This window comes from Colias philodice, chromosome 3 (genome assembly GCF_061535455.1).
Source record: "Colias philodice isolate Cphi_HAF_F1 chromosome 3, ilColPhil1 Martin Lab GWU primary, whole genome shotgun sequence".
In the NCBI taxonomy this organism is placed as follows: Eukaryota; Metazoa; Arthropoda; class Insecta; order Lepidoptera; family Pieridae; genus Colias; species Colias philodice.
Window position 1 is genome coordinate 5,462,929 of NC_143088.1, and position 12,955 is coordinate 5,475,883.

At 34.1% G+C, this 12,955-nt stretch overlaps 1 protein-coding gene across 10 annotated transcripts in view; it reads left to right on the forward strand.

Annotated features, from left to right (window-relative positions):
• The window catches only part of sick (sickie), a 183,371-nt gene that overhangs the window by 132,479 nt on the left and 37,937 nt on the right, over nucleotides 1-12,955 (forward strand). For 8 of the 10 annotated variants that reach the window (XM_089714291.1, XM_089714289.1, XM_089714290.1 and 5 more), the window contains 9 exons: nucleotides 2,587-2,767; nucleotides 3,115-3,246; nucleotides 3,411-3,464; nucleotides 3,814-3,982; nucleotides 4,359-4,451; nucleotides 5,261-5,405; nucleotides 6,472-6,585; nucleotides 6,831-7,022; nucleotides 10,221-10,327. In XM_089714291.1, the coding sequence (XP_089570417.1) occupies nucleotides 2,587-2,767; nucleotides 3,115-3,246; nucleotides 3,411-3,464; nucleotides 3,814-3,982; nucleotides 4,359-4,451; nucleotides 5,261-5,405; nucleotides 6,472-6,585; nucleotides 6,831-7,022; nucleotides 10,221-10,327 (1,187 nt within the window). The remainder of the gene's footprint in view (nucleotides 1-2,586; nucleotides 2,768-3,114; nucleotides 3,247-3,410; nucleotides 3,465-3,813; nucleotides 3,983-4,358; nucleotides 4,452-5,260; nucleotides 5,406-6,471; nucleotides 6,586-6,830; nucleotides 7,023-10,220; nucleotides 10,328-12,955) is intronic. The other 2 variants (XM_089714292.1, XM_089714294.1) reach the window with 2 other exon arrangements.

The following is a 12,955-nucleotide window of genomic DNA, read 5'->3' on the forward strand; positions in this document are numbered from 1 at the left end:
TTTAATAAGTTTATAAAATCTCGAACGATAAAGTAAATAAATAATTCCTTTTATAAAAGTGTGCACTTAACTGAATAAGTTTTCGGATTTAATACAATAAGTCAGTGGTCGCTCAACATGGATGTCGAGTAGTCTAGAGTCTAGACGGATCGAAATCAGAAAGTTGTCTAAGGATTAATTAGGTATAATTTACATAGTGGTGCTATGGAAATATCGCAGAAGGGATATTTATGATGGCTCTATGTTTAATTTTTAAGAGTGTTTAGTAGTTCTCTAATTAAAGTTTCTAATCGTCTGTAAATTTTAAATTATTCCCGTAAATATGTATTTCAAAGTATACATACTAGGCTTCAAAACGTTCCTATCTAAATTTAAATTTATTCCCGTAAATAAGTTTTTCAAAATATATATAAAACATGTTAGGTTGCAAAACGTTGGGTACGTTTTTCTAATTAAAATGAACTCGCTCAGGAATTTACGATCCAATACATAAAGGAATAAAGTTAATGAATAATGAGGAAAGCTGTATTCAGATGCATTCAGGATCCGTCATCATTAGCGTAGGGCTTGAGGCGTTGGGTTTTCATTAAAACACCAATGTTTCAAATGACAAAATACCCCAGAAGAATGGAGCAGGGTGCGCAAATTGACGCACCTTGTGTACTATCTTCGTACTCATTTCTAATACCACATCCGTTTTTCATCGTATTCAGTCTGAATGTAATCTGGAACTTTCTTCTATCTTGTACTCACTATTTTTGTTTGTCTCATAAAATTATAAAATATTTTACACAATTCAAACTTTGTTATGCAAAGCAATCATGTGAATATTCCCCCAGGCATTACCGTAACATTTCTGTTCCTTACGAATATGACTTGGACGTTCTTTTATGGTGAAAAAGTGGATAAACACACGTGACATAGTTTTCTTTCATTTTGATATAATGCGAGCATTTTTGCTTCGTGAGACGTAGCGAGTAACTCGTACACAGGTCACATAGGGGGAAAATGAAACAACTTTGTATGTGAGATGCGACTGGGTTTAAATTATAAGCCTTATCCGTATGTACATGCTTATAAACTCATACAATGATATTGTGTATGTAATAAGTAAAACTGTGATACTATTATAAAATATTCTGGTTGAATTAACCATCTATGGATATGCATTTTTGTTTTACATTGTTGATGAAAAGGTAATTTCGAAGACAGTCTTACTTTGTATTACTGTTATTGGTTTTATAAATGTTTGTTGATTATTTCAAAATGCGTTACACAAAGTTGTAAACTATAAATGAGTTCTTTAAATATTGATTTATGACGTAATATTTTATCGGCAAAGTACAATGACCTCTTTTCAGTGTTTATAGATATAAAGGCTTCTTTGATCTTCAATGAACATCATAACAAGTGATTAATGAGTATACTGAATAGCTCTTCCTATATTTACATTTTCTTCAAGGGTCTACTATAAAAAGTTCATTATGTATGTCAAAGTACAGTTATACTCTGTTTCTAAAAATAGTTGTTTTATGATGAAAAAATTCTATACGGTGAATTGTTTTGTGTCGCATAACGATAAAAATAAAAAATGTCTCTATCATCAGATACTTAAAGTAGGTCACAACATGTTGCGCTTCCAGAGTCTACCCCTCATATAAATAGTCTTTGTTCCATCGCCCCGGGCTCTAAAGCCTGAACGGTCCTCTTTTATCTCGGCAACATAACATGCTCTTATACGACATCGTACGTACTTTGATAATAGTCAATAAAGTGCACGCAATTTCTGCCAGTCTTGCTAACTATATACCAGATGGTTCTCTATACAATCTTTTTCAATAATTTTACACTCAACTCGATTATATTATATGTTTGTATGTTCATAGCACTCGAGAACTCACGTAAACTAATTATATGAAACCAAAACTATTCCTTAGTTTGAAATTGTAAAAATCTAGGTAAAAACCGACAGATGTCACGACTATTTGTAGGTAATTTCTGCTTATACCTGCTTCCAAATACATGCATTAGTCATCAACACAGCCCTTGTTTCCTAAAATCGCTATTTAGGGTGCACGCAGTCAAGATTAAAGATAAGAAGTGTCAATGTTTATATTAAATTAGAGCAAACTTGTACACTTCAAAATACGATTAACATTTATTACTGGATGGTATATGAGTGCGTTATTTCCCGAGAACGTTTTCTGAACTATACATATTCTGTATTCACGACTAAATTGGCACTCTCTGATATCCCGAGCAGTGATCGAGCATCACACAATATGAATAAAAGTGAACGCAGTTGTTTGTGTGCACTCTGACTCATCTACTGGGGTTCGCCTCCCCCGTTGTTCTTTTGTTAATCGTTTGTAGCTATACCTCTAACTATAAAGTGCACAAAATATTGGAAAATATTACTATAATGGAGGAAGTCTTACAATGTTTTTATAATATTGCAAAGGGCCTAATAAGTCTGACGCTGGCAAATGTATGCCAGCGTATCACTAAATAATACACATTATATTAATCTAAATGAAAAATATGTTATTATTTGAATTATTGAATAATAAAAGTTGATGTTTTTAGACGTGCTGGAGCTCGTAACAGAAATATGGAAGGAGGTAGCGGAGTAGTATATCGTGTGGTGGGAAGAACGCGAAGTAAAGCCGATTGTGGACAGCAGACTGAAAGGCAGCCGCCTCCGCCGAGACAGGATACAACTTGGAAGAAGTATACGGACTCACCGGGAGTTGGAGCACCACCCCTGGTAATTTTAACATATTATTATTTCGTAGACAAAAATGCACTAGGAATATATTAATCGCAAACATAATGCATATAGAATATAAAATATTAATTTCTACGCAATACGAATTTCTTTGTATCGGGTAAAGTTTGCCCGGTAAAGAAAATAAGAAGAATAGTGGGACTAATAAACTGTAGATGAATTTTATTGGTACTATAAATTGTATACCATATCTCGCTTTTCAAAACAAAGATCTTTCCACTTCTTCGCACAAACTTCGCATACTTATTTCGATCTTTATTCAATTTAAGAACCTATAATTTTTTCAAGTCAGTAAGAGCATTACAATAGTTCCAATTCGTTTCCAGAACCAGCCGCCCGCGCCGCCAAGTCCCTCCCACAGCCGCAAGAGCGAGCGGCGCGCGGGCCACCACTCGCCGCAGCACAAGCGCGAGAAGCTGACGGCCGCCCAGCAACTTGGCATCGCGCCACACCCTCAGGTGACCTAACCTTATTGTACCGACTTTCAAGCACTCCGCGGTCCACTGTGCCAAAAAAGGTTCTGTTCGCAGCTAGTTCTCGTCCCGCGATAACAACTCTTGGCGTTCTGCCATTCAAAGTGCTTGGTTATAATTATTTTGTGTAAATCAAGTTTTGTTTTCAGTACCCTGCTGCCAATGCGCCTAACCAGCATGGACCAAGGGGTGGTGGTGCTCAGGTAAACTTTTTCAATATCGTTTACTGCTTATGACGCATGACGTATAATATATTATCCTTTGATGATACACCTTCGGGAAAAAATTGTGTTGAGTAAGCACGAACACATAATATAAGTTTTACGTAAAGCAGCATAGCAAATTGTGGTAGTTTGATTCTGTGATATTTGCGATCATATCTTTGAAATTCTGATGATGATACATAAGATATAAATTACTTTATCACTTATTCGTATAAGAGTAATGTAATGAATTTATTATTTTTCTCTATCTCTCATATCCACATACTACAAATGATTAACCGAATACAACACATTTTTATTTATATAACTTTTCCTTATAATATTCCAGCTCCAATCCCCGAGTGGAGGGTCACGTCCATCGAGCGTATCAAGCGGCAACGGCAGCAGCTCGTCTGGCAAAGCTAAAGCGCCGCAGAACTTCGGATATGTTAAAAGGCAGAATGGAGCTCAGCAACCACCGCCTTTACCAGCTAATGGACCACCTCAAAATCCACATGGTAATATGTAATTTTGTACTTTTCTTTCCATTAATTAGCAGTTTATATGTGGAAGAACTTCGAATAGGTAATTAAAAGGTAGAACGGCGCTCAGCAGCCACCGTCTCCGCCATTGAACCGCACAATACGTGGATGGTTTTGTTTTTTGATTCATTACTTTAGTTTATTTGTATTTTGGGATACGATTGTTAGTTAAATTGGACAAATGAGACGACCTTCCTAAATGACCTGTTTACGTTTGAAGCTCGATATTGATATATTCGTTATCTGAGACATTTTAAGTTCAAAACACCTTGTACCGATACGGTTAGTTGAAGTTTTTAGTGTTTTATTTTCTTTGTATTATCATTACTGAATTCTAAATTTTATGTTACAGGTGGAAGAACTGCTCAAGTGTCGGCCGTACCACGGACCAAAGTTAAGGTTTCTGGAGGAACACAAACTTGTACACAAGATTTGCAAATACATAGTAAGTTTTAGATAACATCATAGAGAAAATAAGAGATAGAACCTTATAATATAACGAATAGCGATAGCATGATAATGCGATATTATCAATTGTGATGAAAATTATGCTCTATATTTTCCATTATTATTAGATATTCCAACATTTAACCATCTCATGTAAAGGGAGCGCAACGGTCGCGGTAGCGTGTCGAATTAATAACAACAACAAACTGTTACTATTACAGAGATTCTTGCTGGCTCTTTGTAACATGTATTTAAAATATGACCATTCAAAGCGTGTGTAAGAATTCTAGTTGAACTAACGAATGGAATATTGGACTACTTGAGAATTTTTTAAAGAATAGAAAAAAAACCGATCACGAGGCCAGATTCGACCCTGCTTTGCCTAACTAGAGCAACGCATGACCTCTCGGCAAAAAACTAAATATCATATATTCAACTACTTCCTAAATAAAAATACCCTTTAGTAGAGTACAAAAATCCTAGAGGTACTTCAAATATACTTTTCGACTGACCTGGTTTGGTTGGTAGTGGATCTGCCTTCCAAGCCAGAGGTCGTGGGTCCGATTCCCACCCGGGGCAAATATTTGTGTGATGAACATAGATGTTTGCTCTGTGTCTGGGTGAATTATCTATATAAGTATTTATTTAAAATTATATAATATGTATGCTTATCAGCCATCTGGTTTCCATAACACAAGCGAAAGCTTATTATGGGATCAGATCGTGCCGGGTGTGAAAATTGTCCTGAAATATTTATTTATGTAGTTAAGTTTGGATATATTTATTAAACTATGAGTGTTTGCACAGAAAACGGCATAGGTCCTAAGTCGTACTCGTTACAAGGCAGCACGGCGGCGCAGCTGTCCGCGTCGGTGCGCGAGCGGCTGCTCGGCTCGCAGTCACTGCCTAAACCGGGCACGCATGAGTTCGCCGCGCTCTTCCATCATCATAGGTATTTATTTGCTTCATTACACAATAATAGATTAAAATTTGCATAGAATACGGCATGGGCAGCAAGTCGTGACCCATCATCATAGGTATTACTAGCTTTATGGATAGGGGTGCGTGCTGGAACGAAGTACACGTATACGTATATAATCTGTGTGATAAGATTTTTTGTTCATTATATGTTATAATTTTTTTTTAAATATTTTATAAAAATGTCTGAAAGTAAAGTTAAATGATTAATTTTACTTTCAGTCATCTTTCAGTTAAATAATTTGGAATACTCTGATTTTGTTTGACGGACAAATGATTTATTTATAGTTAATATTTTTTCACTTAAGCCAGACCTAACATATGTTTAACTTCAGAGATCACAGTTTCTTGCCTATTTTACGTTAAAAGAGAAATTGTTCTCATTCGAAGGATAAACAAGTTACTTTATTTTTAATTCAAATACATATCGGCTGCGTGTTGAAGAAGTTATGAAATTAAGATAATTTACTACCTATCACTTATAAATAAATAAAAAATGCATATCAAACGGATACTAATAAAGTATTGTCCGTTTTCTTCTCAGACAGTGAAACAATTGTGTTGACATTTTAAATCCCAACGTTAGTCATTAATTACGTTGGTATTTAGCTAGTGAGAAATGATATAATACTATTGTTTTGAACTTGACCAATGGGACATGTGAACAAAACTTCTTTAATTAATCATGTGTTGTGTTTTGTGCTGTACTAATTGTTGTCTCGAGTTGTGCGTTATGAAGTTTTAAAATATTTGTCAACAAAGCGATGTGGCGGTTTACTGCAAGGTATATTTGTTCTAACTAAAATATTTTAACGAAAGCCTAACACAATTACTTACTTCTTGTTGTGAAGGCATCTTGTAATTCATTAATGTAAATTTTAGCTTAACGGTTATGTGCATCGATAGAGATATTAACACTTCTTATCAATTCGATTTATTTACACGATATTTAGAGATAACCAAAGCATGGGAAAACTGAATTCAATCTTGGTTTGAACTTTGTGGCGTGTTCACCTTTTGAGTGTTGTTGTTAATTTTAGAATAACCCCTCGAGGTGGAATGAAGATCAGCGATGGAAGTCTGTCCGATACTCAGACTTATTCCGAAGTGAAGTCAGATTATGGAATACCTTACGCGCCGTGGCTGAGACACAGGTAAGGGAATGCTTTACACGTTAGTGGTTTGTGCTAATGACCATGTTTCCAATCCATTGTACAATGTATAAATATATTAGCATTTCCAATCATGCCTTACCATGATCGCTGTGTGCATTGTTCCCCAAGCCGGTCCCACTGGCCGGACCCCCCCCCCCGCCACGCTTGCGCTCCCCTCCCGAGGCCGGTCCCAAGGACGCAGTACGTGGCCCGCATGAGCCCTTATCTCTTTTCCACATTTCCAGCAACACTTACTCGGCGAGCGGGCGCCTCTCGGAGGGCGAGTCGATGGAGTCTCTGACGTCACTGCACTCGGCGCAGACCCACAACCACACATCATCACCTAACTCACACCACCGCAGCTCACTCACACACAATAAGCTCATCATGCATCGCGACGCTCAGACGTCCCGCCTTAACAGAAGCAACAGCATTAGGTAGGTCCTCCGAGAACTTAATACATTTTTTCTTTTCAGGTCTGTGTAGTTCATACCCGTCACAAATTAAATTCCAATCTTTTACTTCCTTTCGCTTTGGCTCGTGTCCCCATTTTTCATTCATTAAATCATAATACCTATTGTGTATGTCCAACTTTATTGTAATGTTTTTATAATATTCTCTTATAGTATAGATAGTTTTATAACAATTATTTGGTTAACTTTTAGCTACCTCAGAGATAGGACATTCCCAAGGTATGCCACGAAGGTTTGAAGTATATTCATGTTTGGCTTCGAGGTGGCACGCTTTCACGACTACCATACTTATGCATGGGAGCGTATGGCACGGCTTGTAATTATTATTTAAACATGTCGCTGATTGTATTTTATTTGCAATTATTGTCATCGAATATTTAATTATACTATTGTTGCATCATTTTCGAAATCATAGTTATGTAATGTTCGTTAATTGATGTAAACAAATTACATTTTAAAGCTATAAATATAGTTACCTACTTGTAGCGGTTATTAGTTTTTATTCATATTGCGGATATAAGATCATCGACCGAGTGGTTTTTAACGATTTCGCTTTCAACGACCTTCGCCAACGTATTAGGTTATTTGTACGTACACGACGATCTCTTAATTTATAAATGAGTAGATTATTACTAAGACAAAATGTTATATTATGTTCAAAAATAGACTTTAAAGATAGACGTGTAGCAACGCGAAGCTTACAAAATTTTTTTTTTTGGAAAATTCATTTATTCGCTTTAAATTTAATACTAGGCAATTATGTTTTCAACTTTCAAGAATCTTGGATTCTTAAAACTGCTACTTATTTTGCTATTTATACATAACATATAAGATTATTTCATTTAAAATTTAATGTATAATTTAAGCGAGCTTTAAGTATTATTCTTAAGTTGCAAATGAGAAAAAATCCATCAATTCGTTGCATTCACATTGCATTGATGTAATTTTGATAATCGACGATGTGTTACTTTGTACAGATGCAAAAAATGCCATAGAATAGCGTTCTTTGCAGATCAGTACTTCTGAAAATTAACTCTAGCAACATGCATAAGGAACTCTACATCTTTATAACGTTTGGATCTTAGATCATTAAGTGTTTAGATAGATATATTTTGTGTACAAAATGATTATTATTATTTTATTAAAATACGTTGTTTAACTCTTAATATTTTAAAAAATAATTTGGAAAATCCAAAAGTGCACGCCTCATAATTTTTTTTAATAAATATTTATTAATTATTATTTTTGTTTATTTAATAACAATTAAACCACATCGAATCAGACCCTGAAAAATGAAAGGGTTCTATTCCTGAGCATACTCAAGCGTAAGAGAAAAAAAAAGACTCGATTAGTAAAGTATTTCGGTCGCTATCGTGTTAACAAGAAAAAGGATCCGCACATACAGACACACGGACGTCCAAGACAGAACTTTTTTAAACTGTTTTTTAACTAGTTTAAATAACAAAAATGACATCAAAAATATCATGAACGTTAAAAATAGTGTTTTTTCTTAATATGTGTGTGTATGTATTATCTTACAAGTGCAATGTATGATACATAATAGACTAGAGTAGATAATTTTTGAAACAAAAAAAAATCGCAGTCGGATGAAACCCATTAGAAAAGGAGGGGAATATGATAAAAATGTAAGGAAAAATAAATTACGGTCAATCCGAGTTCGGGAAGCGGGAGGGGGGAGCTTTTAAGAGAAAAAAATGGTTTCTCTCGATTTCCGACAAAACTACAAGTCCTATAGAAAAAAGTTCAATGGCAAAGTTGTAGGTAATTAAAAGTTCTACAACTTTTGTATTTACAATTTTTTCACATAACCTAAAAATTTAGGTGAAAAATTCAAAAAACCAAGTTTTTGGTCTTTTATTTCTATCTACTTCAAAATTTATTTTTTTTCTACGAAATTTCGTGGAAACTTACTTTATTATGTCCCAAATACACTGTAATTTATTTGATTGAAAATATTTATTTTTTCGCCTTATTTTGAATTAATACCAAAAAAACAACCTAATTTTCAATCGAAAAGTCACCCGTCAAAATATCAGCTTTTTTCAAAAACTTGGGGTGCCTTTTATTCATTGAAATCTCTACTTTCATATGGTGTAAAAAAAATAAACACCACCATAGTAAATGTTCTCAGGAAATGCATACAAACAGTCTGAAAATTAGCTTTTACTAAATCAGGCACAATTCTTGAACTCTATATCTTCTCTTGTATCGGCTTTTCGGTAATATTTCAAAAGAAAAATAATTATCTGTTCTAAGTTTAATATTTTACAGCATATTCAAAAGCAAAATGATGTCGATAAAAACATTTCAGGTAGTTCGAGAAGTGTGCCTGATTTAGTAAAAGCTAATTTTCAGACTGTTTGTATGCATTTCCTGAGAACATTTACTATGGTGGTGTTTATTTTTTTACACCATATGAAAGTAGAGATTTCAATGATTAAAAGGCACCCCAAGTTTTTGAAAAAAGCTGATATTTTGACGGGTGACTTTTCGATTGAAAATTAGGTTGTTTTTTTGGTATTAATTCAAAATAAGGCGAAAAAATAAATATTTTCAATCAAATAAATAACAGTGTATTTGGGACATAATAAAGTAAGTTTCCACCAAATTTCGTAGAAAAAAAATAAATTTTGAAGTAGATAGAAATAAAAGACCAAAAACTTGGTTTTTTGAATTTTTCACCTAAATTTTTAGGTTATGTGAAAAAATTGTGAATACAAAAGTTGTAGAACTTTTAATTACCTACAACTTTGCCATTGAACTTTTTTCTATAGGACTTGTAGTTTTGTCGGAAATCGAGAGAAACCATTTTTTCCTCTTAAAAGCTCCCCCCTCCCGCTTCCCGAACTCGAATTGACCGTAATTTATTTTTCCTTACATTTTTATCATATTCCCCTCCTTTTCTAATGGGTTTCATCCGACTGCGATTTTTTTTATCTTTTCACTATTTTCAAAGGCTTCTACCCCAGTCTATAAAGACATTTTAAGTTTGAAAAATCAGATGTTTTGCGCGAAGTGACAGTAGTACCCACCTCAACGCTTCGCTTATGAGGCGTGCAATAGCTGGCAACAAAGTAACACATTTTCGAGTCGCTAGTTAAATGCTTTTAGCGACAGAACACATTAGAAATCTTTTTACAGGTCTACGAAATCAGAAAAATTATACCCTTCTATGTTACAACGGTCATCTGAGAGCGACTATGAGCCATATTACTGTCTGCCTGTTCAATATGGACCAGGAGGACAAGGTTTGTCAATATTTTTATTATCTTTGTAACAAAACATTCGCACTAGGAAGCGATTCGCACGACGAGGTTACTCAATTATTAGTAGTTTGTTTGATACAATATTTTTTTTCACTGCCGAGTGCCGACTAAAATAAGTGTGGGTCTTTCAATAATATTAATAGTAAAAATAATTATAACACAGATCCTAAATCGTAGTGATGAATCTGTGGAAGTGATATGTGATATCAAAATGAAATTGAAAAATTACTCCCATAGAAATCTAAATAACAAGACACATAGAAGTGCTATTATGTCATAATTAGTATGAAAACCACTGTCGCCAAAATCCACACATTTAAAACGATATCTAGACAGTTCACACAAGTAAACTATGCCTTTTATTGGACAGCTTCATTTTAATGAAAAGTAACATAAATAATAAATTTCGCATTGTAATATGTACCCTAAATCACGACTTTACGGTTTATTTTAGTATAACATCCCTAGGTACGTAAGATGTTTTGTTTCCTTTTGCTTAGAAACTTCAAATACGAAAAAGTTCGGCTACTCGACAACAGAGGGCGTTAATTTTTGATAGATATAACTTTTAACCTCAACGCATTGAAATAAGGTTGAAATTTCATTAACGTTCATTCAACGCTTTAGTGATGTAAGACTTCATCAGCCTTGTTATCGATAGTTAAGTGATAGTTAACAAGTAAGAAATATATAGTTGTTGATTTTAATACAGTGGTAGGCTCATCTCGTGGGCCCACGGCAGACTGTAGGTACATATAGGTATAAGAAATAAAAACATGTTATGTACTTAAATATTTATTTATCTATATATACAAACTAGTATATACAAATAATAAAACAGTGTCTGTACATTATATTTTAAAAAAAATGGAGGGGGTTTAGAAACTGAGAGTTTAAATTTGAAAATCTCGAACACCTGATGCAGAACCGCGCCAGACCACCAAAAATTATAAGAGTTATAACAATTACTTAATGTACGTCTTTTTGTTGTGACATTGAAATCATCTTCTTTGAAATGTTTTGAACATATCCTACTATAGCCTGTAGGGAACCAATTTCTTTTCCCAGTCGCGGATATCCATTCGTCCTTAATGTCAGGACGGCGTTGTGGAAATCTACAAAGAATATATTTAACATAAAATAGTTTTGTCAACCTAAGCGAAGAATGTCCTTTATTGTATATTTAATTAATGTGATTCTGTATCGACAGTAAAATTGTCCGAAAATGATTGTATCGATGTACTTAGTTTAAAAAGTTATATATCAGTTATAAAAATAAAATAGAATTCAAATTACAATATAATCCAATTATTCCATCAGTCGTCATATTACGCAAAAAAACATCGTATTACGATATCGAAAAATTTTAACACATCACATCACTAGCTTGCGACTATTTACTCTTTATCGTTAACAATGCAGTACATTGCTTCTTGTAATTGTCATTTGATAACATCTGGCCGTTATAACAACCGACCTGTCAGATGTTGACAATAGTAAAAGGCAATGTATAGCTAAACGTGATGAGAGGAACGGTTGACTGTGTCATTCGTATTGCTTGTAAATATTGTTTAATTTTAAGGAAAAACGGCAATATTTATAAACAAAAATACTTGCCGGTGAAATGTTATTCCTTTATTAGTATAATTACAATTTATGGAAGAATTTCCGCACTGGGAAATGCTGCAACCACAGACATAGATAGACTACGCAAGTACCGCGATCTGTATGAAAACCAAGCGTGTCATATTTTTTGTACTGACCTTGACGCGTTATGACGTCACGAGCGCTTTTTAGTGATGGTAATTTCATTTTACGCTAAATCGATTAGGACGCCACTCGCGCGGCGATTCTAGTATCGTCCTATCCCATCGAAGTAAATCGAAAGAAATCAGATCAAACTAGATCTATGTCTAAGAGGTAATTAAATAAATGAATCGTAATCGATTACTAAATCGATTCAAGACAGAAAAATGATAATTACCATAGACAGAGGAATGATAAAATAAATTTATAAACCTTTTAATATTCTAACAAAGTAAACTAATGTGTTTTAGCTTTTTCTTACATATGCCCATTGAGTTACCGTGTACTACGTACTAGAGAGGCCATCGAAAGAAAGTAATGAAACTGTCAATCAATCAATCTTTATGTCCCGTTGCATCAATCCATTTTTCTTTTATGTTCGGGTTACTTGGAAAACTGAAAAAACAAACATAGTCTAAGCAATAAGGAGTTTTCTTAAAAAACTCCCAAGATGACACTTTAACTAATGGCGTCCATGTCATAATATTTATTTTTAGTACCTTTGTATTAAAATACTTAAAAGTTCTAGGTCAAGTCGTATTAAATGACAAAAAAAATCTATGCCTTTTTTTCTGAAAAATTGCTCCTTCAAATTATCATTTTTCTGTTCGATTATAAAATCGATTAGAATCGAGAACTGTTGCATCAAATGAACATCACTAACCACAAAATTGGACAGAAAAATGAGAACAGAAAAATGAGAAGACGCTATTCATTGCTTGTTATCATACGACTCGATCTTTACCGTGCCAAGTAAAAGCCGGAATGTATTCCGAATCATTTCGTATGATTTGGTATCCGTGT